We start from the raw sequence: 26,513 nt of genomic DNA, 5'->3' as shown, positions 1-26,513 counted from the left end.
TTGCAAATAACAGTACCATTATTAGTGCATCAGACCCAGAATGCACAATTCATAAATTCAGTGGGTGTAAGAAATCAGAGAGGTGAGGCTCATAGGTTCTATCATGACTCCAAGAGCTAGAGTCATATTTCGGAGAGGAGAAGGAGGTAAATCACTGGAGTAGGATTAGCCAGAGGCAGCAGATATCAGATTAGGGCCTAATTTTAAGAGGCACAGAACACCAGATGTAGTCAATGGGAGCTGCAGGTGCCCAGCGTATAAGAAAATCAGGCTCCCAATGCCTGTGTGTATATGGGGAATAGGGGAGAGTGAGCTCCACAGTGGCCGTTGCTAGACCATTGCTCTGCAACTGCTTACGAGCACACAGAGGAGTGGGAAAATCAGGTTATGGCCAAGGCCTCAGCCATGCCTGCTCTGGAGCAGAAAGTGCTTCCAGCCTGACTGTGTACCCTCCTGGCTGGGTGCTGCGTGGGATCACTGTGTGGAAAAGGAAGACTATGCATTAAGCCTGTGGATAATGCACAAGCCCCATTCAGAAAATAGACCTCATATTTAATGCTCTTTCTCATCTTTTCTTAGAATATATTTCTAGACTGTGAGACAGATCCTCAGCTAGTATAAATAAGTGCAGCTTCCTTGAAGTCAATGGAGCTACTCTGATTTACAGCAGCCAAGGATCTGGCTCCAACTTCAGAAAGACACTGTTGACGATTTTGAAGGCTACATAATACTTAGTACTTAGATGTCACTTCAATCTCCTTTACAAACATTGAATTAATCTTCACAACATCCTTGTGAGGCAGGTCAGTAAATGTTATCTTCTTTGGACAGCTGAGGAAACTGAGCTACAGAGAGTCCAAATTTTTCAAACTTGGGTGTCTAAACGTAAGGCACCTAAACTAAGGCTACATCTATGCTATGAGCTAGCAGTTTGACTCCCAGTTCACATAGACATACTCGCACAAGCTCTCATCAAGCCGGCAAACTAAAAATACTAGTGTAGCCTCAGTAACACAGGTTCAGGCAGGTTTGTGCACAAGGCGGCCAGCCCATGCTACCCTCGTTGCCCATGCTACCATGGCTATGTTATTGTTTTTAGTGTGCTAACTCAATGGGAGCTAGCACGAGTATGTCTACACAAGCTGGGAATCACTCCCTGAGCTCACAGATAGATGTAGCCACAGTGCCCTGATTTTTAGAGGTGCTGAGCAGCCCCAATTGCAGCTGGAGTCAATGGAAGCAGAGAGTGCTCAGCACCTCTATTAATTAGGATATTTATTTGAATACCTAAGTTTAGGTGTTCACAATTGAAAAATTGGAATAAAGGGCAAATTCTGCTCCAGTCTCTGTGGAGGGTCCCTTGGCAGGGTGGTTCACGGCACAGGGCAGTCGGGCTACAAGAGGCTGTACAGCGTCCTTCATTCGTTCTGTAGCAGAGTTTGATGTACATAAAGGCCGCTCTGCTTTTATATGTAGTACTGAACATTGACGTCTTCTATTGCAGGCCAAGCTTTCGTCCATCCATATGACAAGACTTCATGCATCTACCAAAACCCCATCTTCAAGCCACTTGAGGGGCTGCAAGGAATTTCAAGAGGGCCAAGATGTTAAATGCCATTGTCACATGAAGGCATGCAAAATATCCTCACCAGATGGCTCAGGTTCAACAAGTAGATCAGACTCGATCCAGGAATTTTCAGAATCCTTTGAGAAGCAACTGCATTTCAAAATCAAGCGCTCAGTTTCTTTGGTAGGTAACCACCGTTACAGGGTGCTTAGTCCACATAAGAAACAATGAGCCAAATTCATCCCATTGACTTCAATGGGGATATACCAAAGATGCATTTGGATTAGTCTCTGAAATAAGGCAGTTTGTACTGTAGCACAAATAGGATTTTAGTTTGATAATATATTATTAGCTTGAACACCTTTAATGTAGTGCAGTTCTCTATAGCAGTTGCTGGTGGGATTCCAAAATAAGGCAACTAGCTGGCCTGGACTGACCATGGCAGTAAGATGTTTTAAATGGATTCTCCAGCTGTGGGAATGAAGTGTTACAATATTAAAATGTTCCTGCTTTTTACAGCTGGCCAGGTAGCTGCTCACCTTAGGTGTGAAACTCTGCCCTCTTTCCCATTGCTACTGACCTGTTTAACCATATGGAGTGTTGCTCATAACACTCTCAACCTGAAGCACAGGCATTTTATTATATTTTCTGCTTTTCTTGTCTTGATGACACAACTAGTTTCTGACTTTGCTGTCTTATAGTTCCGTTTCCCAGGATTTAACACATATTCTCCTGCTTTAACTATTCATAAACATGGAGAGAGAATAATACATTTTAGCATTTTTTATTTTTAAGGCCTTTCATTAGAGGAACACAGTCAACTGGGAGAATAACATGAGGGGGAAAGGAGAGCTGGTTGTATTTTAAAGAATCCTTATTGAGGTTACAGGAACAAACCATCCCGATGTGTAGAAAGAATAGTAAATATGGCAGGCACAGGGCAGTCAAGCTTAACAGTGAAATCCTTGCTGACCTTAAACACAAAAAATAAGCTTACAAGAAGTGGAGGATTGGACAAATGACCAGGGAGGAGTATAAAAATATTGCACAGGCATGCAGGAGTGAAATCAGGAAGGCCAAATCACACTTGGAGTTGCAGCTAGCAAGGGCTGTTATGAGTAACAAGAAGGGTTTCTTCAGGTATGTTAGCAACAAAAAGAAAATCAAGGAAAGTGGGGGCCCCTTACTGAATGAGGGAGGCAACCTAGTGACAGAGGATGTGGAAAAAGCTAATGTACTCAATGCTTTTTTTGCCTCTGTCTTCACGAAAAAGATCAGCTCCCAGACTGCTGCACGGGGCAGCACAGCATGGGGAGGAGGTGACCAGCCCACTGTGGAGAAAGAAGTGGTTCGGGACTATTTAGAAAAGCTGGACGAGCACAAGTCCATGGGGCCAGATGCACTGCATCTGAGAGTGCTAAAGGAGTTGGCGGATGTGATTGCAGAGCCATTGGCCATTATCTTTGAAAACTCATGGTGATCGGGGGAGGTCCCGGACGACTGGAAAAAGGCTAATGTAGTGCCCATCTTTAAAAAAGGGAAGAAGGAGAATCCGGGGAACTACAGGCCAGTCAGCTTCACCCCAGGCCCTAGAAAAATCATGGAGCAGGTCCTCAAGGAATCAATTCTGAAGCACTTAGAGGAGAGGAAAGTGATCAGGAACAGTCAGCATGGATTCACCAAGGGCAAATCATGCCTGACTAATCTAATTGCCTTCTATGATGAGATAACTGGTTCTGTGGATGAGGGGAAAGCAGTGGACATGTTATTCCTTGACTTTAGCAAAGCTTTTGATACGGTCTCCCACAGTATTCTTGCCAGCAAGTTAAAGAAGTATGGGCTAGATGAATGGACTATAAGGTGGATAGAAAACTGGCTAGATTGTCGGGCTCAATGGGTAGTGATCAATGGCTCCATGTCTAGTTGGCAGCCGGTATCAAGCAGAGTGCCCCAAGGGTCGGTCCTGGGACCGGTTTTGTTCAATATCTTCATTAATGATCTGAAGGATGGCATGGACTGCACCCTGAGCAAGTTTGCAGATGACACTAAACTGGGAGGAGTGGTAGATACGCTGGAGGGCAGGGATAGGATACAGAGGGACCTAGACAAATTAGAGGCTTGGGCCAAAAGAAATCTGATGAGGTTCAACAAGGACAAGTGCAGAGTCCTGCACTTTGGACGGAAGAATCCCATGCACTGCTACAGACTAGGGACCGAATGGCTAGGCAGCAGTTCTCCAGAAAAAGACCTAGGGGTTACAGTGGACGAGAAGCTGGACATGAGTCAACAGTGTGCCCTTGTTGCCAAGAAGGCTAATGGCATTTTGGGCTGTATAAGTAGGGGCATTGCCAGCAGATCGAGGGACGTGATCGTTCCCCTCTATTCGACATTGGTGAGGCCTCATTTGGAGTACTGTGTCCAGTTTTGGGCCCCACACTACAAGAAGGATGTGGAAAAATTGGAAAGCGTCCAGCAGAGGGTAACAAAAATGATTAGGGGGCTGGAACACATGACTTATGAGGAGAGGCTGAGGGAACTTGGATTATTTAGTCTGCAGAAGAGAAGAATGAAGGGGGATTTGATAGCTGCTTTCAACTACCTGAAAGGGGGTTCCAAAGAGGATGGATCTAGACTGTTCTCAGTGATAGCAGATGACAGAACAAGGAGTAATGGTCTCAAGTTGCAGTGGGGAGGTTTAGGTTGGATATTAGGAAAAACTTTTTCACTAGAAGGGTGGTGAAGCACTGGAATGCGTTACCTAGGGAGGTGGTTGAATCTCCTTCCTTTGAGGTTTTTAAGGTCAGGCTTGACAAAGCCCTGGCTGGGATGATTTAGTTCGGGATTGGTCCTGCTTTGAGCAGGGGGTTGGACTACATGACCTCCTGAGGTCCCTTCCAACCCTGATATTCTATGATTCTATGAACTTGAATCACACTGCCTGAAAAGGTTTTACTTATTGTTGCAAGTGAAACTTAAGATTAGTAGAACTGAATAAACAGAAGGGAAAATATTTCTCTCTTATTTTCCAATTTGTTTACTTTGCATTTAACAATACTTTGTGTATAGTCATTTTCAGCTGTCTGTGTGAGTCTTTCATACAGCAGTATGGGAGAGAAAATCTTCTTTACAAGGAGATGTGATTGTAAAACCACAAAAAATTGGTAGATGGACTCTGGAGCAGATCCAAAACCTGAAATGACTTTTAACTCTTTGTTATTTTTTGTTTTGCTAGATTTCAGGTTGATTCTGTTTCAGCAAGGCATTTAAGCGGGTGTCTTAAGCATGAGACTTCAATAGGACTACTCCCATTCATTACATTCATTGGGCCCACTCACATGCTTCAGGATTAGGCACCTGCTTATATAAGTTACTGAATTCAGCCCCAAAGAGACGAGATTGGCTACCCTATTTCTTTCATAGACAAAAGCGATTTTAAAAGCACTGATTCAATTTCCAAGTTGTGAATTCTTAGGGTCAGATCCTCTTCTGGCATTAATTTGCAAAGCTCCATTAAAGTAAATTTGGCCACACTGGTTTACACCAGCTGATCTGTAGTTTTAAAAAAGTTGTAAAATATCCTTTATTCTGATGACTTAATATAAAGTGGAGTATGGTACATGGAGAAGAAAGGGCTGGCAGTGGGGAACAATATGGGCCAGATTCTGACTGGCTTTGAGTGGTGGGACAGAAAGGAGATATGTCATAAATGTCCTTCGCTTTGCTTGTGCTCCCAGGCAGGAACCAGACACAAAATCACAGTCCTTTGACTCCCTGAACACAAGGACTGCTCCAGGCTCATGAAGATGACAGTTATCATGAGGATGATAATTACAGTGTATAAGACTATTCTTATAACTTTATGTGCACCTCTGTAACCTTTTTTTTCCCTGTAACCTCTTTTTTCCCCTCAGAATTTATTTAATTTAGGACTTTGCACTGTTCCTTTCACTTTTATCCACATAACTATTCTGATTTCTTTATTGTTTATAAGAGTTGCCTGTGGCTAGATAGTCTGTACGTGCGTGATACGGTTTGGATAAATGTACTGCATATAATACACAAAGCTCTCACTTCTGACTGTACTTTAGAAGGAAACCAGAATGTGTGTAGATAACAATAGTGTTTCTATGGGGTGTAACTGGGGTATACTTTGGTTCATCTTTCAGGCAGCCCGATCCTTCAAGGTGCTGTTTACGTTCAAAGCCCCTTGAAGCCAGTGGGAGTTGAAGGTGTTCAGCACCTTGCAGTATTGGACGTTAGGTATCCAAAATATGAGAAAAAGAAAAGGAGGACTTGTGGCACCTTAGAGACTAACACATTTATTTGAGCATAAGCTTTCATGAGCTACAGCTCCCTTCATCGGATGCATGCATTGGAAAATACAATGGGGAGATTTTATATACACAGAGAACATGAAACAATGGGTGTTACCATACACACTGTAAGGAGAGTGATCAGGTAAGGTGAGCTATTACCAGCAGGAGAGAAAAAAAATCTTTTGTAGTGATAATCAAGGTGGGCCATTTCCAGCAGTTGATAAGAACATGTGAAGAACAGTAGGGGGTGGAAATAAACATGGGGAAATAGTTTTACTTTGTGTAATGACCCATCCACTCCCAGTCTTTATTCAAGCCTAATATAATGGTGTCCAGTTTGCAAATTAATTCCAATTCAGCAGTGTCTCATTTGAGTCTGTTTTTGAAGTTCTTTTGTTGAAGAATTGTGACTTTTAGGTCTGTAATCGAGTGACCAGAGAGATTGAAGTGTTCTCCAACTGGTTTTTGAATGTTATAATTCTTGACGTCTAATTTGTGTCCATTTATTCTTTTACGTAGAGACTGTCCGGTTTGGTCAATGTATATGGCAGAGGGGCATTGCTGGCACATGATGGCATATATCACATTGGTAGATGTGCAGGTGAACGAGCCTCTGATAGTGTGGCTGATGTGATTAGGCCCTATGATAGTGTCCCCTGAATACATACGTGGACACAGTTGGCAATGGGGTATGTTGCAAGGATAGGTTCCTGCTTCAGGTTGGGGGGCCGTCTGTAAGCAAGGACAGGCCAGTCCTTGCTTACAGACAGCCCCCCAACCTGAAGCAAATACTCTCAGGTCACCACACAGCAAAAACACTAACCCAGGAACCTATCCTTGCAACAAAGCCCGTTGCCAACTGTGTCCACATATCTATTCAGGGGACACCATCATAGGGCCTAATCACATCAGCCACACTATCAGAGGCTCGTTCACCTGCACATCTATCAATGTGATATATGCCATCATGTGCCAGCAATGGCCCTCTACCATGTACATTGGCCAAACTGGACAGTCTCTACGTAGAAGAATAAATGGACACAAATCAGACGTCAAGAATTATAACGTTCAAAAACCAGTTGGAGAACACTTCAATCTCCCTGGTCACTCGATTACTGACCTAAAAGTCACAATTCTTCAACAAAAGAACTTCAAAAACAGACTCAAATGAGACACTGCTGAATTGGAATTAATTTGCAAACTGGACACCATTATATTAGGCTTGAATAAAAACTGGGAGTGGATGGGTCATTACACAAAGTAAAACTATTTCCCCATGCTTATTCCCTCCCCCCCGCCCCGCCCCCATTACTCTCACCTTCTTGTCAACTGCTAGAAATGGCCCACCTTGATTATCACTACAAAAGGTTTTTTTTCTCTCCTGCTGGTAATAGCTCACCTTACCTGATCACTCTCCTTACAGTGTGTATGGTAACACCCATTGTTTCATGTTCTCTGTGTATATAAAATCTCCCCACTGTATTTTCCATTGCATGCATCCGATGAAGTGAGCTGTAGGTCACGAAAGCTCATGCTCAAATAAATTGGTTAGTCTCTAAGGTGCCACAAGTACTCCTTTTCTTTTTGCGGATACAGACTAACACGGCTGCTACTCTGAAACCTGTCAAAATATGAGAGAGAATTTGAGAGTGCACTTGAACTTGGATTTCAGGTTTAGCCATGAGAATTCCTATTTCTCTGAACACTATAAAAGTCCTTGAGGTGGCATTCAATCCATCCTTTACAGTGCAACACAGGAAAGATACATGGGAAAGAGGTAATCCTATTCAACCTCATTCTTAATGTATCGCTTCCCTCTTGAAAGTTGCATTGATGACAACTTATTAACACCTTCAACACCTGTGTCTGGGGAGGTCTTCAGAACCAACAGAGAACATCATCAAGGAATGTGGAGGCTTCATTACAACCTGGATCAAGTGAGAGAGTAGCAAGACAGAGGCTGGTGTGAAATCCCAGGGCTCCTCCTCCCTCATGGCCCTTCAGATGGGTGATCCCAGCCTGTAAGTGTGCAGCATACCAAAGTTATAGGGGAACACATGTTGCACCCTGCTGGGTTTTAGGGTGACTACTCTGGGGCCATGAGTTTGAGACAGTCACAGGTAGGTGACCAGAATTTTTATAATATCTTTTTGATTAAATAAATTATGAGTTTTTGTCACTCTTTCAGGGATTTGTTTCTAATTTTCTCCATTCTATTTTCCTTTCAGCAACCTGAGGGCATGCAGGAGAGGAGAGCAAGGCTGTGCATGTCCAAGAGCAGATCTCACAAGAGAGAGGGAGGGAAGAGGGAGCCAAAGAAAGAGCAGAAGGAAGAAGAAAGACCAGAGATTCCTGCTGGAAAACAAAGCAAATAGCTTCCATCCTAAGCAGAAATTAAAAAGAGAGATTTCTGCATAAAAGGTTACAGTGTTTTGGAGCCATTTACTGAAAGAGTAAAGTGAGTTTTGTCATTTTGTGTTGACTAGAAGGAAGAGGCCAGTTAGCTGAAGTAAAGTAAACCCTAATTTTTAAAATAAAATGATTACAGTGATACCTTTGAAGCTGTGTTTCTATTGTCCTCTTTTTACTTTCTCCGTTAGAAGCATGACACTTTAAGGAGAGTGGGTGCCTAGCTGGATCAAGGTTTAAGTGAGCCCTGCATCATTTTAATCTGGATTTCAGTCAGATTTAGATTTAGCACAGCAGTGGACATGCTCATTTAAAGGAGAATGCACACAGGTTGCAGAGCCTTGCAAAATCACGTGTAACCCACTTCGTTTCAATTTTTGTTAAAAATTGGAAACTGAGCCCAGCCTTATCAAGAGGTTTGAGAAAGAAAAATGTCACACAAACTGCCAAGCGTCGCATAGCTCTGACAGTTGGTTTGGTTTGTCTTGTAAATGAAACATTTATTTCTTTAACCACCCCCAAAACATTTATTGAAGAATATATCACTGGCTCTGTTTAAATCCAGGCTTGCTGCCACCCCTTCCCTCCCTGTTATACTTCATTGCTTCATCCCACCACATTTCCTTACCCTTTACTATCCCTCCGTGTTACCCTCCACCTCATCTCTCCCCACCATTCCCCCAATGTCAATTTCCGCACCCGTGAACTAATGTGCCCTCCCACTTCTACCTCCCATGCCTCACCCCCTATCTACCTCAATCTCTCTTGTGCTGGTCCCCCCCGCCCCATTTACTATCTCACTTACCCACTCCACACTTCCTGTGAACCCTTGTTGTCTCATTTCTGACTTTACCTCTCTTATACCCCTGTAATCCAAAGAATTCCCCAATAAAACCAGACAGATGGCCTTCCCAACTATCCCTCACCAGTCTGTGTTCTTCAGGGAGGTTGCCAAGAGAGAACACTGCTCCCACAGTCCAACAAAGCAGGAATGTTCAGCAGAAGGGTAGCAGCACTTTACCCTTACCACTTGTTCCCCTTCCACGATTAGTGTCTTTGCCAAATGAAGGGAGCTGGGCTTCTGGTCTGCCTTTTGTAAGCAGGGCCTAGAGAAGCCCCATCTCCCAAGGTGTGAAGTTTCCCTGTACTCAGGGGAAAGTCCCACCAAATATGGACAAGATTTCCTTCTGGGCGCAGGAAAAATCTGCCCAGGTGATGGGACTTCCCTCAGCAGAGGAAAAAAAAAGAACTAGATAAGTTCATGGAGGATAGGTCCATCAATGGCTATTAGCCAGGATGGTCAGGGATGGTGTCCCTATTCTCTGTTTGCCAGAAGCTGGGAATGGGCAATGGGTTGGATCACTTGATGATTACCTGTTCTGTTCATTCCCTCTGGGGCACCTGGCATTGACCACTGTCACAAGACAGGATACAAGGTTAGATGGACCTTTGGTCTGACCCAGTATGGCCATTCTTATGTTCTTATGTAACGCTCCCCATTATGGGAAAGGCTTCCCTAGGTCTTGCCTATAGAAAACAGGGACTGGGTAATACTATTAGGGAAGATGAAAGATAATGACACTACAGGGAAGAGTAAAAAAAATGTTGGTTGTCCTAACTGATTTTTCCATGATTAGCAAAAATCTTGTCACTTTAAAGCAAAGTAGAGCCTTAATTTTGAATTTCCAAACTTTAAAAGTTTAGGTTGTCTGTAAAGCTTTTCAAAAACTTAGCTCCATCTTAATTCCCTTTTTGTTTGGGAGTATAAAAAAGGTTATTGACCTGTAGTTAGTGTCTGTTAAATGTTTTTCCTTTGTATCAAATGTTATAAAATTAATAAACACAAATGAAAGAACTAAAGATGTGCTCATTTATAGTTGTCATTAGTGGGTTCCTTTCAGGTTCAAACTGGAATTTCACACAGTCCTTCTGTCATACAAAACCGCCATGCTGATGCAATTTTCTTTAACTAAAATTTAAAAATTATATTACACAAGAATTTAGGATAGACACTGTCACAGCTACTGGGTGAGCTATGATTTGGACCCCTTTGCAGTCCCTGTTGAGTGTACCCCTCAGGTGGCAGGCTTTACCTCTCTCAGGGGTAGAAACCTGCAGTTCAGCCGCTCTTAGACTGGCTCTCTGGGTTGCAGGCCCCCCTGTTTCCCAACCATGTTAATGTGACAGGGCCAGCTCTATTTGGCACCTGCAAGAAACTTCCCTCCAGGAGCATGAGACCAGTGGCTGATTAAAATTCTTCAAAACAGCTTTTTCTTCCAAACCAATGTCTTGCCATTTGTCTTTGACTAAACAAACAATCAGAAAAAAAGGTTAAAGGCCTGTAGGCCGGGGTCTTACCCAAAGCTTAATTATGAATTGCAAATTGAAGTAGATGTTGGAAGCTGATCTGGAAAAAAACAAGTCGTGTTCCCTCAAAATACTCATAACCAACTGACATCGATGAACTGAGCTAATTTTAAAGCAAAGGCCTCTATTACTGAAGCTAATGAAGAACTAGCTAGCTGCAGGAGTAGGTGTTTTAGCTTCTCTGTGGGGCAGTGACTGAAGGGTGACATCACACATTTGTCTATGCACATTTTAAAGCCAGTACACTACACCTCCCCTGGCTCACTGGGGATAGGTTATGTCTATTAAAATAATTTCCTCTGCTGTGTTTCCTGACACCTGAGACTGACTTGTATACTCTCCTCTGGGAAGTGAATCCAGGGGTACACAGATAAATTCTTCTGTAATAGGCATCTCAATAGCAGGATCCATCCGTAACAAGATGATTATCAAGAGAACTATCAAAGATGATTTTCCATCCGTAACAAGAAGACTATCAAACAAGGTTACAGTGTCACTACCCACGCTTTTAGGTTTGTGAATGTTCAGCGTCACAGCACAGTAAAAATACCCTGATGCTTCTGATGTATTGTTTAATCAAAGCATGATTTTGAGGATGGATCAAAGTTCAGCTACATATGTCTATAATTAAATGTAACAGCTGACAAGGACAGCATGAAACCATTGATGCATTTATTTATATACTAGCAACACATTCTAAGAAAAAGGGGGAAATTGGTAACAGAAAATCAAAACCAAACAACTCAGAGCCACTATATACGTAAAAATAGAATATGAAATAAACAGAGTAAAAGAAAAAGTTAATATTAAATATGCAAACATACAAATGAATACATTTTGCATTTGTTCTCAGATGTATGAAATGATACTGATGGACGCCCATGCCAGGCCTGGGTGCTCTCAATGCCCACACATTGCATACAGTCTCTAGATATATTCATATAGACTGTCTAAAATTATCCACTAAGAAAACCAGTCATAATCACAGGATATGCAATTATCCCATCATCCACCAAAGCCCTGGAAAACAGAGAGGTCTTGTAGCATGTCCAGAAGAATAACACATCCAGGGTTGGGTGGACTAAGCTGAGAAGTGAATTCCAAGAATCAGGGAACCTTCACAGAGAATCAGTTCCCTTTCTTTAATATTGTGGCCTTGTGTATACTACGGGGGGAGATTGATCTAAGGGTATGTCTACACTACGAAATTAGGTCGAATTTATAGAAGTCGGTTTTTTTGAAATCGGTTTTATATATTCGAGTGTGTGTGTCCCCACAGAAAATGCTCTAAGTGCATTAAGTGCATTAACTCGGCGGAGCGCTTCCACAGTACCGAGGCAAGCGTCGACTTACGGAGCGTTGCACTGTGGGTAGCTATCCCACAGTTCCCGCAGTCTCCGCTGCCCATTGGAATTCTGGGTTGATATCCCAATGCCTGATGGGGCTAAAACATTGTCGCGGGTGGTTCTGGGTACATATCGTCAGGACCCCGTTCCCACCCTCCCTCCCCCCGTGAAAGCAAGGGCAGACAATCATTTCGCGCCTTTTTTCCTGAGTTACCTGTGCAGACGCCATACCACGGCAAGCATGGAGCCCGCTCAGGTAACCGTCACCCTATGTCTCCTGGGTGCTGGCAGACGCAGTACGGCTTTGCTGCACAGTAGCAGCAACCCATTGCCTTCTGGCAGCAGACGGTGCAATACGACTGGTAGTCGTCCTCGTCATGTCCGAGGTGCTCCTGGCCACGTCGGCTGGGAGCGCCTGGGCAGACATGGGCGCAGGGACTAAATTTGGAGTGTCTTGACCCGGTCATTCTCTTTAGTCCTGCCAGGCAGGCAAGAGATGAGGATTGCTAGCAGTCGTATTGTACCATCTTATGCCAGGCAGGCAAGAGATGAAGATGGCTAGCAGTCGTACTGTACCATCTTCTGCCAAGCAGCCATGAGATGTGGATGGCATGCAGTCCTTCTGCACCGTCTGCTGCCAGCCAAAGATGTAAAGGATAGATGGAGTGGGTCAGAACAAGAAATAGACCAGATTTGTTTTGTACTCATTTTCCTCCTCCCCTGTCTAGATCACACTGCAGTCACTCACAGAGAAGGCGCAGCGAGGTTAATCTAGCCATGTATCAATCAGAGGCCAGGCTAACCTCCTTGTTCCAATAACAACGATAACTTTGGTGCACCATTTCTTATTGGAACCCTCCGTGCAGTCCTGCCTGAAATACTCCTTGATGTACAGGCACACCCTTTGTTGATTTTAGCTCCCTGAAGCCAACCCTGTAAGCCGTGTCGTCAGTCGCCCCTCCCTCCGTCAGAGCAACGGCAGACAATCGTTCCGGGCCTTTTTTCTGTGCGGACGCCATACCAAGGCAAGCATGGAGGCCGCTCAGCTCATTTTGGCAATTAGGAGCACATCAACCACCACACGCATTATCCAGCAGTATATGCAGCACCAGAACATGGCAACGCAATACCAGGCGAGGAGGCAACGTCAGCGCGGTCCCGTGAGTGATCAGGACATGGACACAGATTTCTCTGAAAGCATGGGCCCTGCCAATGCATGCATCATGGTGCTAATGGGGCAGGTTCATGCTGTGGAATGCCGATTCTGGGCTCGGGAAACAAGCACAGACTGGTGGGACCGCATAGTGTTGCAGGTCTGGGACGATTCCCAGTGGCTGCAAAACTTTCGCATGCGTAAGGGCACTTTCATGGAACTTTGTGACTTGCTTTCCCCTGCCCTGAAGCGCATGAATACCAGGATGAGAGCAGCCCTCACAGTTGAGAAGCGAGTGGCGATAGCCCTGTGGAAGCTTGCAACGCCAGACAGCTACCGGTCAGTTGGGAATCAATTTGGAGTGGGCAAATCTACTGTGGGGGCTGCTGTGATGCAAGTAGCTCACGCAATCAAAGATCTGCTGATATCAAGGGTAGTGACCCTGGGAAATGTGCAGGTCATAGTGGATGGCTTTGCTGCAATGGGATTCCCTAACTGTGGTGGGGCTATAGACGGAACCCATATCCCTATCTTGGCACCAGAGCACCAAGCCGGCGAGTACATAAACCGCAAGGGGTACTTTTCGATAGTGCTGCAAGCTCTGGTGGATCACAAGGGACGTTTCACCAACATCAACGTGGGATGGCCGGGAAAGGTGCATGACGCTCGCATCTTCAGGAACTCTGGTCTGTTTCAAAAGCTGCAGGAAGGGACTTTATTCCCAGACCAGAAAATAACTGTTGGGGACGTTGAAATGCCTATATGTATCCTTGGGGACCCAGCCTACCCCTTAATGCCATGGCTCATGAAGCCGTACACAGGCAGCCTGGACAGTGGTCAGGAGCTGTTCAACTACAGGCTGAGCAAGTGCAGAATGGTGGGAGAATGTGCATTTGGACGTTTAAAGGCACGCTGGCGCAGTTTACTGACTCGCTTAGACCTCAGCGAAACCAATATTCCCACTGTTATTACTGCTTGCTGTGTGCTCCACAATATCTGTGAGAGTAAGGGGGAGACGTTTATGGCGGGGTGGGAGGCTGAGGCAAATCGCCTAGCTGCTGGTTACGCGCAGCCAGACACCAGGGCGGTTAGAAGAGCACAGGAGGGCGCGGTACGCATCAGAGAAGCTTTGAAAACCAGTTTCATGACTGGCCAGGCTACAGTGTGAAAGTTCTCTTTGTTTCTCCTTGATGAAACCCCCCGCCCCTTGGTTCACTCTACTTTCCTGTAAGCTAACCACCCTCCCCTCCTCCCTTTAATCACCGCTTGCAGAGGCAATAAAGTCATTGCTGCTTCACAGTCATGCATTCGTTATTCATTCATCACACAAATAGGGAGATGACTACCAAGGTATCCCAGGAGGGGTGGTGGAGGAGTGAAGGAAAATGCCACACAGCACTTTAAGCACAGCACTTTAAAAGTTTACAACTTTAAAATTTATTGAATGACAGCCTTCTTTTTTTTGGGCAATCCTCTGTGGTGGAGTGGCTGGTTGGCCGGAGGCCCCCCCACCGCGTTCTTGGGCGTCTGGGTGTGGAGGCTATGGAACTTGGGGAGGAGGGCGGTTGGTTACAGAGGGGCAGCAGTGGCAGTCTGTGCTCCAGCTGCCTTTGCTGCAGCTCAACCATACACTGGATCATTCTGGTTTGGTCCTGCAGCAGCCTCAGCATTGAATCCTGCCTCCTCTCATCACGCTGCCGCCACATTTGAGCTTCAGCCCTGTCTTCAGCCTGCCACTTACTCTCTTCAGCCCTCCACTTACTCTCTTCAGCCCTCCACCTCTCCTCCCGGTCATTTTGTGCTTTCCTGCACTCTGACATTATTTGCCTCCACGCATTCGTCTGTGCTCTGTCAGTGTGGGAGGACAGCATGAGCTCGGAGAACATTTCATCGCGAGTGCGTTTTTTTTTCTTTCTAAGCTTCACTAGCCTCTGGGAAGGAGAAGATCCTGTGATCATTGAAACACATGCAGCTGGTGGAGAAAAAAAAAGGGACAGCGGTATTTAAAAAGACACATTTTATAAAACAGTGGCTACACTCTTTCAGGGTAAACCTTGCTGTTAACATTACATACATAGCACATGTGCTTTCGTTACAAGGTCGCATTTTGCCTCCTCCCACCGCGTGACTACCCCCTCAACCTTCCCCCGTCCCTGTGGCTAACAGCGGCGAACATTTCTGTTCAGCCACAGGCAAACAGCCCAGCAGGAATGGGCTATACTGAGTGTCCCTGAAGAAAAGCACTCTATTTCAACCAGGTGACCATGAATTATATCTCACTCTCCTGAGGATAACACAGAGAGAGAAAGAACGGATTTTGGTTGAATGCCAGCAAACATACACTGCAATGCTTTGTTCTACAGTGATTCCCGAGTATGTGTTACTGGCCTGGAGTGATAAAGTGTCCTACCATGAAGGACGAAATAAGGCTGCCCTCCCCAGAAACCTTTTGCAAAGGCTTTAGGACTACATCTAGGAGAACCGCAAATGCCAGGGCAAAGTAATCCTTTCACATGCTTGCTTTTAAACCATGTATAGCATTTTAAAAGGTACACTCACCAGAGGTCCCTTCTCCGCCTGCTGGGTCCAGGAGGCAGCCTTGGGTGGATTCGGGGGGTACTGGCTCCAGGTCTAGGGTGAGAAACAGTTCCTGGCTGTCGGGAAAACCGGTTTCTCCGCTTGCTTGCTGTGAGCTATCTACAACCTCCTCCTCATCATCATCTTCTTCGTCCCAAAACCTGCTTCCGTATTGCCTCCATCTCCATTGAAGGAGTCAAACAACACGGCTGGGGTAGTGGTGGCTGAACCCCCTAAAATGGCATGCAGCTCATCATAGAAGCGGCATGTTTGGGGCTCTGACCCAGAGCGGCTGTTCGCCTCTCTGGTTTTCTGGTAGGCTTGCCTCAGCTCCTTCAGTTTCACGCGGCACTGCTTCGGGTCCCTGTTATGGCCTCTGTCCTTCATGCCCTGGGAGATTTTCACAAAGGTTTTGGCATTTCGAAAACTGGAACGGAGTTCTGATAGCACGGATTCCTCTCCCCAAACAGCGATCAGATCCCGTACCTCCCGTTCGGTCCATGCTGGAGCTCTTTTGCGATTCTGGGACTCCATCATGGTCACCTGTGCTGCTGAGCTCTGCATGGTCACCTGCAGCTTGCCACGCTGGCCAAACAGGAAATGAGATTCAAAAGTTTGCGGTTCTTTTCCTGTCTACCTGGCCAGTGCATCTGAGTTGAGAGTGCTGTCCAGAGCGGTCAGAATGGAGCACTCTGGGATAGCTCCCGGAGGCCAATACCATCGAATTGTGTCCACAGTACCCTAAATTCGAGCTGGGAACGTCGATTTAAGCGCTAATCCACTTGTCAGGGGTGGAGTAAGGAAATCGATTTTAAGAGCCCTTTAAGTCGAAATAAAGGGCTTCACTGTGTGGACGGGTGCAGGTTTAAATCGATTTAACGTTGCTAAATTCGACCTAAAGTCCTAGTGTAGACCAGGGCTAGGTCACACAAATTCAGCTAATAACGTAGGTGAATAACGTAGCTGAAGTCGACGTACTTAGATCGACTTACCACAGGGTAAGCTATGTGGAGGGAGTTGCTCTCCTGTTGTCTCCCCTTGCGCTTCTTGTTCAGGTGGAGTACAGGAGTCAACGGGAGAGCAATCTGCGCTTGATTTAGCAGGTCTTTTCACTAGATCCACTAAATTGACCACCAATGTATCGATCGCCGTGTGTCAATCCCCCGGTAAGTGTAGACAAGCCCTGAGGCAGCTCCAGCTTACCCTCTATTTAAATGAATGAGGGAGTAAACTCACTCATCGCAGCACACATCACCAAGGATCTGATTTTCATTTATGGTAAGGCTGCTTTACACTGCTTTGGTTATTTACACCCACTTTAAGGCCTTTTAACACTTCCCAGTGCTTAATTTGTAACAAAAGAGGTGCCAGCGCTCAAGCAATTAGGCGCTGGGGCTAAGGCAATTTTTTTACTTTCATAACTGACGCCACAAGCCCAGAGGTGCCGGGGCTGTGAACTGCCCAAGAGGTGCTGAGGCTCAGCCCTGGCAAGCCCTGGCACAAATTAAACACTGACACTGCCGGAGTGGTATATAGTGACTTTAGGCAAACAAGAACCAGACCAAAAGTGTGACCTAGCATAACACAGTCCATCTGGCTCTTTTCCTTCTCACAGACCTTCCTTTGCTAGTCTATAGGAGGATGTACCCACTCTGTGGAACTGATGGGCCAGACTCCACTCTTCCTGCAAGGAAGATCTCTCTGAATCCAGGTCACCAATCATAAGCCCAGTATGACCCCTCCTGAGCGGTAGGCAAATACAGCTTCCCTCAGCAGTGTCTTGTCTCCACCGCCGTGCAGCAAATAGCCAGGAAGAAGTTGTAAAGGGTGGACCATAGCTTTATCCACAACCAGCTAATATGTTTTCAAACATGACTGTCCTTGTCCATGCTAATGGCACGATTGTGCTTAACATCATGATGTTTAAATTTGGTTAGTTAACGTATTTTCTAACAAGAAAAGGAGTACTTCTGGCACCTTAGAGACTAACCAATTTAATTGAGCATAAGCTTTCGTGAGCTACAGCTCACTTCATTAGATGCATTCAGTGGAAAATACAGCGGGGAGATTTATATACATAGAGAACATGAAACAATAGCTCATGAAAGCTTATGCTCAAATAAATTGGTTAGTCTATAAGGTGCCAAAAGTACTCCTGTTCTTTTTGCGAATACAGACTAACACGGCTGCTACTCTGAAACCCATATTTTCTAACATGATGCATTTTCCCAGTGTAGACAAGAACTTGGAGAAAAGACACAGGTGAGGGATGTATGACAGTTGTACTCAGCAGCAAGGCTATGGAGACCCTCCAGTCCTTCCCACATAGCATGGGGGATCCTAAGCTAACTGAGTTTATTCTACTCATGGTGCTGAAGGTATGAATCAAAGAGAAGCTCTGCTTCTGCTCTGCAGCCCCCAGGGAAGGATTCCTGGATGTCCTTCACTCATACACTTCACCAATGCCTCGCCAAGTTATTCAGGCTGGGTCCTAAGCACAGAATTTGGTCCTTAGGAGATAAATCTGCTCACAGATCTATACAGCAAATCTCAGCTGATATTCTGGGCTCCCTGGATGCGCAGAATGCCAGTAAAAGGGCTGCCATGATGGCCTTAAACCTGATAGATCTGCTCCCTGGAGGCTCTCTCATATGGAGATCCTGGGATAGCAGAGAGCAGCCGTTAATGGTTTCTACAATGGGCAGGAGGGAACCAGCCCAATTAAGGGCAGCCGCAGGATTGGGGTGGTGTGCAAAGGGGATCTTTGTGTCCCTCTCCCCAGCTGTGACAAGTGCTACTCATCTGTAGTTGAGGACCTGGCCATTTAAATTAATAGATTTCTTTATGCATGGGATCAATTAAATCCCAGGTCAATAGAACTCAGATCTCAGCTGTAAGGTAAGTAAACATCATATGTAAAGCCACTCTTTGGTCTGCTAACTTATCCAATACAGTCCAGTTACTCAACCACAAGTAGTTCTGGGTTGGAGTCATCCTATGACTGACAGTAATTTATGTTCCTTTGAAGGATGAAGATTCGGATCCGTGTGTTATTTGTCATGATGATCTCGAGACTGGCTGTATAGTGGAACTTCACTGCATGCACAGCTTTCACAAAGAGGTACTGCAAGAAACTCAAGGGGCCCTATTCCCTGTCAGTGATAGTTACTTGGAAGAGGAAGGATTCCATATATGACCTTCCACAACAGCAACTAGACTTTGACTGAGCCCCTTTTACTGGTGATTGAGATGGTGGGTGGGGGTGTAGAAGCTGCTGCACTACTTGATGCTCCTCCTACACTGGATGAATTCCTCAGTGCCCAGCTAAGCTGCCTCCATGACAGCTTTGTACTAGAGGAATGAGACAAAAATTGCCCTAATGCAGGACCAGATCAGAACCTCTGTATCCAGTGTGTATTTGTTCCTGATATCAATTGGTTGAAAAATAATTATAGCAAAAGAATGGAATCCGGAGGTCTCAGCGGAATTGGTACTGGGATAGGGATAAGAGGGTTTAACTTCTAGGCTCTAGTTCAAATCTCTCCCAGGACAGAAGTGGCCAAGCATTGCTATAAATGTTGGATGCTTGGTGTGAAAGAGTTTGGTGGGTTTGGTACAATCTTCAGTGGACAGCTGATCACATGGCAACAACCAGTAGCATAAATGGCACCCTTATTAGCACTCTCAGCAAAGTGACCAAGGATCAAATTAGCCATAGAAAATGTATCATGTCCCTAGAAATGATCTCCCAAGGTGATGTTTTAGGCATAATGGCTGGGAAGCTTGATACTGCTGCTTATATTATACCTCTTCTGTGGATAAACATAGGACCTTAGTCTCAAGAACTGTCAATCTAGCACTAAATTAACTAACTAACTAACTAAATAAAGAGCGAGAGAGAGCTAGAGATCTTATACTCCTGAAAAATTAAAATTGGGTCTGATCCTGATCTTATTGAAGTCATTTAAATGAAAGCAGAATTGAGTCCAATAACTGCATTCATGGAGGAACTCATGGAGGATGGGTGAGATCATGGAGGACCAGAGAAGGGGACCTGGGGAATTACAGACCAGTCAGTATAACTTCGATACCTGGGAAGATACTGGAAAAAAATATTAAACAAACCATTTGTAAATACCTAGAGGATAACATAATCATGCCAAACAAACCTAATTTCTTTCTTTGATAGGGTTACTGGCCTAGTGGATGGGGGGAAGCAGTAGCCAAAATATATCTTGATTTTCATAATGCTTTTGACACAATCCCACTTGACATTCTCATAACCAAACTGTGGAAATGTGGTCTAGATTAAATTACTATAAGGTGGGTGAACAACTGGTTGTAATAACAAAGGGTAGTTATTGATGGTTCACTGTCAAGCAGGGAGGGTGTATCTAGTAGGGTCCCACAGGGGTGAGTCCTTGGTCCAATACTATTCAATATTTTCGTGAATGACTTGGATAATGGAGTGGATAATATGCTTATAAAATTTGCGAAATGACATCAGGTTGGGAGGAGTTGCATACACTTTGGAGGACAGGATTAGAATTCAAAATGATCTTGAGAAATTGGAGAATTGGTCTGAAATCAAGGAGACAAAATTCAACAAAATTAAGTGTAAAGTACTACACTTAGGAAGGAAAAATCAAACGCACAACTACAAAATGGGGAATAACTGGATAGGTGATAGTACTGTTGGGGGTTATAGCAGATATAAAATTGAACATGGGTCAACAATGTGATGCAGTTGCAAAAGAGGCTAATATCATTCTGGGGTGTACTGACAGGCGTCATATGTAAGATATGGAAAATAATTGTCTCATTCTACTAGGCACTGGTGAGGCCTCAGCTGGAGTATTGTGTCCAAGTCTCTCTGTCACACTTTAGGAAAGATGTGCATAAACTGAAGAGAATCCAGAGGAAAACCAGAAAAATGTTAAAAGATTTCAAAAACCTCACTTCTGCGGGAAGGTTAAAAAAACTGGGCATGTTTAGTTTTGAGAAAAGAAAACAGAGGGGGGATCCTGACAGCAGTCTTCAAATATGTTAAGGGTTGTTGTAAAGAGGACAGTGATAAATTGTTCTCCATGTCCACTAAAGGTAGGACTTAATCTGCCACAAAAGAGATAGATATTAGATATTAGGAAAAACTTTCTAACTATAAGGATAGTTAAGCCCTGGAATAGGCTTCCAAAAGAGATTGTGGAATCCCCATCACTGGAGGTTTTTAAGAACAGGTTGGACAAACACCTGTCAGGGATGGTCTAGGTTTAGTTGGTCCTGCGTCATTGCAGGGGGCTGGACTTGATAAACTCTTGAGGTCCCTTCCAGCTTTATTTTCTGTGATTCACTGAATACATGGGTTTTTATGCTGCATTTTAAAAAAACGGTTAGATCAAAGCTTTGGTCATGTATGGGAATTTACCAATCATCCCTCTCAAAAATCCTGGTAGTTGAGCGTCAGTGCAACAAGTTTCGATTGCTAACTTTCTCTTTCCCATATTCTTTTCCTCCAACAGTGTATTGAAAAGTGGCTGCTAAAGAAACCAACCTGCCCAACTTGTCGCATCCATGTGCTCATGTCAAACTCTATTTTAGACCTTCATCAACCAGGATGAAAAGGGAGCTCAGAAGGACTCCACAGAGGACTCATTCAAAGCTCCATTTCACTTAGAGAAGAAAAAACAAAAAAGAATTGTCATGCCTTAGATCACAGGGTACAAGGTAGTTATAACAAGTATAGCTTTTTTTAATGTTAGAAATCAACTTTAAAGATCAAAAATGACTTAAATGAAAACCAACTAACACATTCTGCCTGTGCATGCCACTGCAACATGAGAATGTTTGTGGGAAAAGAGTGAAAAAAAATATTTGTTTTTATAATTGTACAGACAACTGTAAATAAAAATCACACATTTGCTACAAAAAGAAATAAATTTAATGGTGAATTTAACTCATTTTTGTTAAATGGCTGGATGATATGATTATTATACAATGGGGGAACTCTTTAATCCATATTGAGAGAATTAAGTGACACACTGGGATGAAGTTAAACATTTATTACAGTGCCACTGAGAGACTCTGGATTGACAGATATTACAATGAAAGCAGGAGCAGTGATGCTGTAATCTTCCATTTTTCTCTAAACTTTCCCCACATTATTCTTTTCAATATCAGTATATTAATCCTATTCATTTTTGGGGTTCTAGGTTCCCATGGCTATTATGAAAATCAGTTGACTAGTTGGTCGATCAGATCATAGTGCTCTGGGCCAGTTGAAGGACCGATTTAAAAAAAACTTGCTTATGCAGAAGACACTTCAAGAAGATATATCAACAGAATATAATTCCACTAGCAGTGTTTAAATTATGGCAGATGTAGTGATACAAAATGAGAAAGGGCAGGAAATTATTGTAACTATAATCATATGCAATACAAATCTAAGGCTGACTCTCATCTCATGTATCCCATAAAGTCAAATTATGCCCTTGAATGTGCATGCAGGAGTCTCACTGGTGTGGATGTGAGCAGCACAGGTTGCGGGGCAGAATTTGGCCTGTTGCTTAGGGATTGCAGCATATACTGAGTTGGTCAGTATGGGATATTGCTGGTATGTCTAGAACTGCCCTCCATCTATATTCTCTAGTCACTAAATCATTATGGAAAGGAATTCCCAAGCCATACATCAAATCCCATAGGCCAAATTCTTCCATATCATCACTGATAGATTTGAAATATTGCATTCCCCAAGAATCAGCCCTATTTTCCATGTTGTTTAATGTACTCTCTATGTGAGGCCTTCTGGGAAGATTGTTCCTTGACACAGGGCAGAACATCATGAGGAGACTGATAGTATACATCTTGTCCCAGGGTCATTGCACATTTGGTCTCTACTCTGAAAGAATCTTTCAAAGGGTGCAGAAATGGTGTCTGATCCTAGAGGTATCTTACTGAGAATAGGGAATATTTATTTTTCAAATAGCAAGTTTTCTTCAACAAATACAGAAGAACCTCAATTTTATGAACACCAATCATTTGAACAGTCAGTTATATGAACAATTTTTCCAGAAAGAAAAAAAACCCACAAAACAAAAGTTATGTTAATGAAGAATAAGTCAACATTCCTTCAAATTCCCATGCCCTCAGTGCATTAGACATCACTTTGCCATGGTTTGAAGGACAAGAAGAAAGCAAGGCATGCACCACACTGCAACTTAAGCACCATACTTTTTGTAATCTTGAGATGTTCAGTTTTATAAACATTTTGATTTTATGAACTCTTCAGTCCCCAATTTGTTGATAAAATAGGGGTTCTATTGTACATCTTCAGAAGCAGTTGTTTCTTAAAGCCATCTGCCTTAGCAACACCTTTAAAAAAGAAGAACATTTTCCTACCTGACGATCTAAGTTGAGTATCTGTTGCTTAGTAGATCTATCCATGATTTGTGTGAGAGGGTCACAGTTCTTCTTCTCTTATCAGTCAGGTAGATGGACATTTAGAACTCTGATTTCACTCCACCATCATTCACAGAAAAATTTCATTGCTCATGTTTTCTGGTCACAATATCCTCTCTTAAGAACTAAACACAACAGGCTATTTTTTGTTGTTGTTCTCTAAAAATATAATAGTTGAAAATCAGAAAAGCTCTTCATACTTTCAAAACAACTCCATTAATGAGAATATGAGAGTGAACTTCCCCTCCCTTGCTTAGTCTGTCACCGTTAATATATTTCAGAGAAAATCTCGGAAAATTAAGTTACACTGCACATTAGAACCTTGATTCTGCAAACTCTTGCACACATGCTTAACTTTACTACCTTGAGTAGTTCCAGTGAGTAATTGTTTGCAGGATTGGGGTCTATGCTAAGATTTTTTTCTGTCAGATAAAGTACCAAATCTCTTAAGCAATAAATAGAAGCAAATGGATATATAATACAGTTAACTTTCTTAAAAGACATAATTTTAAAAAGAAATTAGCAAAGTGGAAATCAAAATAAAACAAAAATGATGGAATAAATTTGATAGTGCATCTTTACTTATTTCAGATAGTTTACAGAAGAAGTGTTACCCGGGAGTTGGAGTGGGGACTGAGCATCAGGAGTCATGGCTTTTATTCCTAGCTCTGCCACTTACCAGCTGAATGACTTTGGTCTGGCCATTTCACCTCTCTGGGCCTATTTAGACAATCTGTAAAATGAGCACTAGTCATACCTGTTATTCCAGGGCATTGCAAGGCTTAAAATTCCATCACCAAACTTTGTTAACCAGAAGACATGCTGAAAAACCTAGGCTGTTATAGCACCAGTGATAAAGGTCATAGGGTGTTGCATCAGCTGCACTGTTTTATCATTGGTGATGTCATAAGGCAATGAAGTTCATTCTTCTCTGTAGTATGGCGATATAAATTTTTCTCCCAGTAAAGAAATATCTTTCTTTTATATTGTTAGATGTAGAAAACCCAATTTTGTCCTTAGATGCAGAAATGCAACTTCAGAAGCAGTAGTTCCCAAAAAGTTGGTCTGTCCCCTTTCCTTTAAGAAAGAAATTATCTCCATTTTTTACCCAAGTTGTGTCACTGAGCAGGTGCATCCATCTATAGTAGCGGGTCACAGTGTGAGTGGACTGTAGACAAAGTGAATAACTACACTGCTTATTTCCTTTTTACAGTGAGCATTGGTGGGATATGCAACCTAGCCACATTAACTTATAGTTAATTAATGTTTTTTGCTTCGTTTTTTTGGGGGGGAGGGAGCAGGGATTTCTCAATTTTCTTAATAAGTATCTACATTGACAACTATTCATATGGAACAGGTGTCAACAATGAAATAGATAGATAAGATACCTCAGACATCTCTCAGGCCCCTTCTCTGCTTTGCCTGCTGGGACCCCACACACTTGCACTACTAGTCCAATTGCCTCCATATTTCCCTGAACAGTCCTGTTTCCCCTATTCCCCTAATTTTCTCACTTCAAAACATGGTCCCACCATAGTTCCTACCATTCCTCCTATTTTCCTATCGCGCTGTGTTCTTAAACTGCTGCTTATACCCCTGTATTTGACAGGTTTCAGAGTAGCAGCTGTGTTAGTCTGTATTCGCAAAAAGAAAAGGAGTACATCGGATGAAGTGAGCTGTAGCTCACAAAAGCTTATGCTCAAATAAATTGGTTAGTCTCTAAGGTGCCACAAGTCCTCCTTTTCTTTTTCCCTGTATTTGAGTTACCTAATACAGTATTTTTCTATGTATCCCTGTATACATGTATACCTGTGTACATGAATCAGTGTTGATACATACTAACACAGAGACAGAGGGAAATGCTAAAACAACTAAATTTGCAAAGGGGGGTATATAGTAGAGAGAAGGAACTGTGTGGAGAGGTGGACAGTAATATGCTGGCAGTGTGCCTAACATACCGACCCTGTCAGCAGTGACTTTAATTCTGGAAAAGAAAGAGTGAAGTGAGTTAGCACTGACTCACTGTTGCAGAATAAACTGAGACTTGGATAGACTGGCCTGCTTTCAGGAGATAATCTGTTGCAAACACCAGCCCTGTTTTGGTTGGGAGGAAGTTGAAGTGGGACTGAGCCTGGAGTCTTGTTTGAAGTGTGATGGGAAACAGGGCCCTGCTTTCAGGGACCATATTATGGAGTAAGATGGGAGAGTACAGGAGCCTCCGAGAGGAAGAGGCTTGCCTGGAATCATAGAATCATAGACTTGGAAGGGACCTCGACAGGTCATCTAGTCCAGTGCCCTGTACTTGTAGCAGGACTAATTATCTAGACCATCCCTGACAGGTGTTTTTCTAACCTGTTCTTAAAAGTCTCCAATGATGGGGATTCCGCAACCTCCCTAGGCAATTTATTTCAATGCTTAACCAGTGCTTAACCACCCTGACAGTTAAGAATTTTTTCCTAATGTCCAACCTAAATCTCCCTGGCTGCAATTTAAGCCCATTGCTTCTTGTCCTATCCTCAGAGGTTAAGAAAAACAATTTTTCTTCCTCCTCCTTGTAACAACCTTTTACATACTTGAAAACTGTTATCATGTCCCCTCTCAGTTCTTTTTCTTTTCCAGACTAAACAATATTCCCTCATAAGTCAGGTTTTCTAGACCTTTAATAATTTTTGTTGCTCTTCTCTGGACTCTTTCCAATTTGCCCACATCTTTCCTGAAATGCGGTACCCAGAACTGGACACAATACTCCAGCTGAGGTCTAATCAGTGTAGAGTACAGTGGAAGAATTACTTCTTGTGTTTTGCTTACAACATTCCTGCTAATACATCCCAGAATGGTGTTTGCTTTTTCTTCCAACAGCGTTACACTGTTGACTCATATTTAGCTTGTGGTTCACTGTGACCCCCAGATCCCTTTCTGCAGTACTACTTCCTAGGCAGTCATTTCCCATTTTGTATGTGTGCAACTGATTGGTCCTTCCTAAGTGGAGTACTTTGCATTTTTCCTTATTGAATTTCATCCTATTTACTTCAGACCATTTCTCCAGTTTGTCCAGATCATTTTGAATTTTAATCCTATCCTCCAAAGCACTTGCAACCCCTTCCAGCTTGGTATCGTCCGCAGACTTTATAAGTGTACTCAGTATGCCATTATCTAAACCATTGATGAAGAACAGAACCGGACCCAGAAATGATCCCTGCGAGGTTAACCTTCCAGCATGACTGTGAACCACTGATAACTACTCTCTTGGAATGGTTTTCCAACCAGTTTTGCACCCACCTTATAGTAGCTGCATCTAGGTTGCATTTCCCTAGTTTGTGTAT

General features: G+C 43.5%; 1 protein-coding gene across 4 annotated transcripts in view; it reads left to right on the top strand.

Moving 5' to 3' along the window:
• LNP1 (leukemia NUP98 fusion partner 1) overlaps nucleotides 1–21,627 on the top strand; it is a 42,712-nt gene extending 21,085 nt beyond the window's left edge. For 3 of the 4 annotated variants that reach the window (XM_073307740.1, XM_073307731.1, XM_073307722.1), the window contains exons 5-7: nucleotides 1,505–1,750; nucleotides 18,764–18,856; nucleotides 21,255–21,627. In XM_073307740.1, coding sequence (XP_073163841.1) covers nucleotides 1,505–1,750; nucleotides 18,764–18,856; nucleotides 21,255–21,353 — 438 coding nt within the window. In that variant the 3' untranslated portion in view covers nucleotides 21,354–21,627. Of the gene's footprint in view, nucleotides 1–1,504; nucleotides 1,751–8,111; nucleotides 10,083–18,763; nucleotides 18,857–21,254 lie in introns of those variants that run through there. The other variant, XM_073307750.1, reaches the window with a different exon arrangement.
• The last annotated feature ends 4,886 nt before the right edge of the window (nucleotides 21,628–26,513 follow it).

The sequence above is a fragment of the Lepidochelys kempii genome, chromosome 1 (assembly GCF_965140265.1).
Source record: "Lepidochelys kempii isolate rLepKem1 chromosome 1, rLepKem1.hap2, whole genome shotgun sequence".
Classification (NCBI taxonomy): domain Eukaryota; kingdom Metazoa; phylum Chordata; order Testudines; family Cheloniidae; genus Lepidochelys; species Lepidochelys kempii.
The sequence above is the reverse complement of the archived record's forward strand: the minus strand, read 5'-3'. Positions and strand labels throughout refer to the sequence as shown.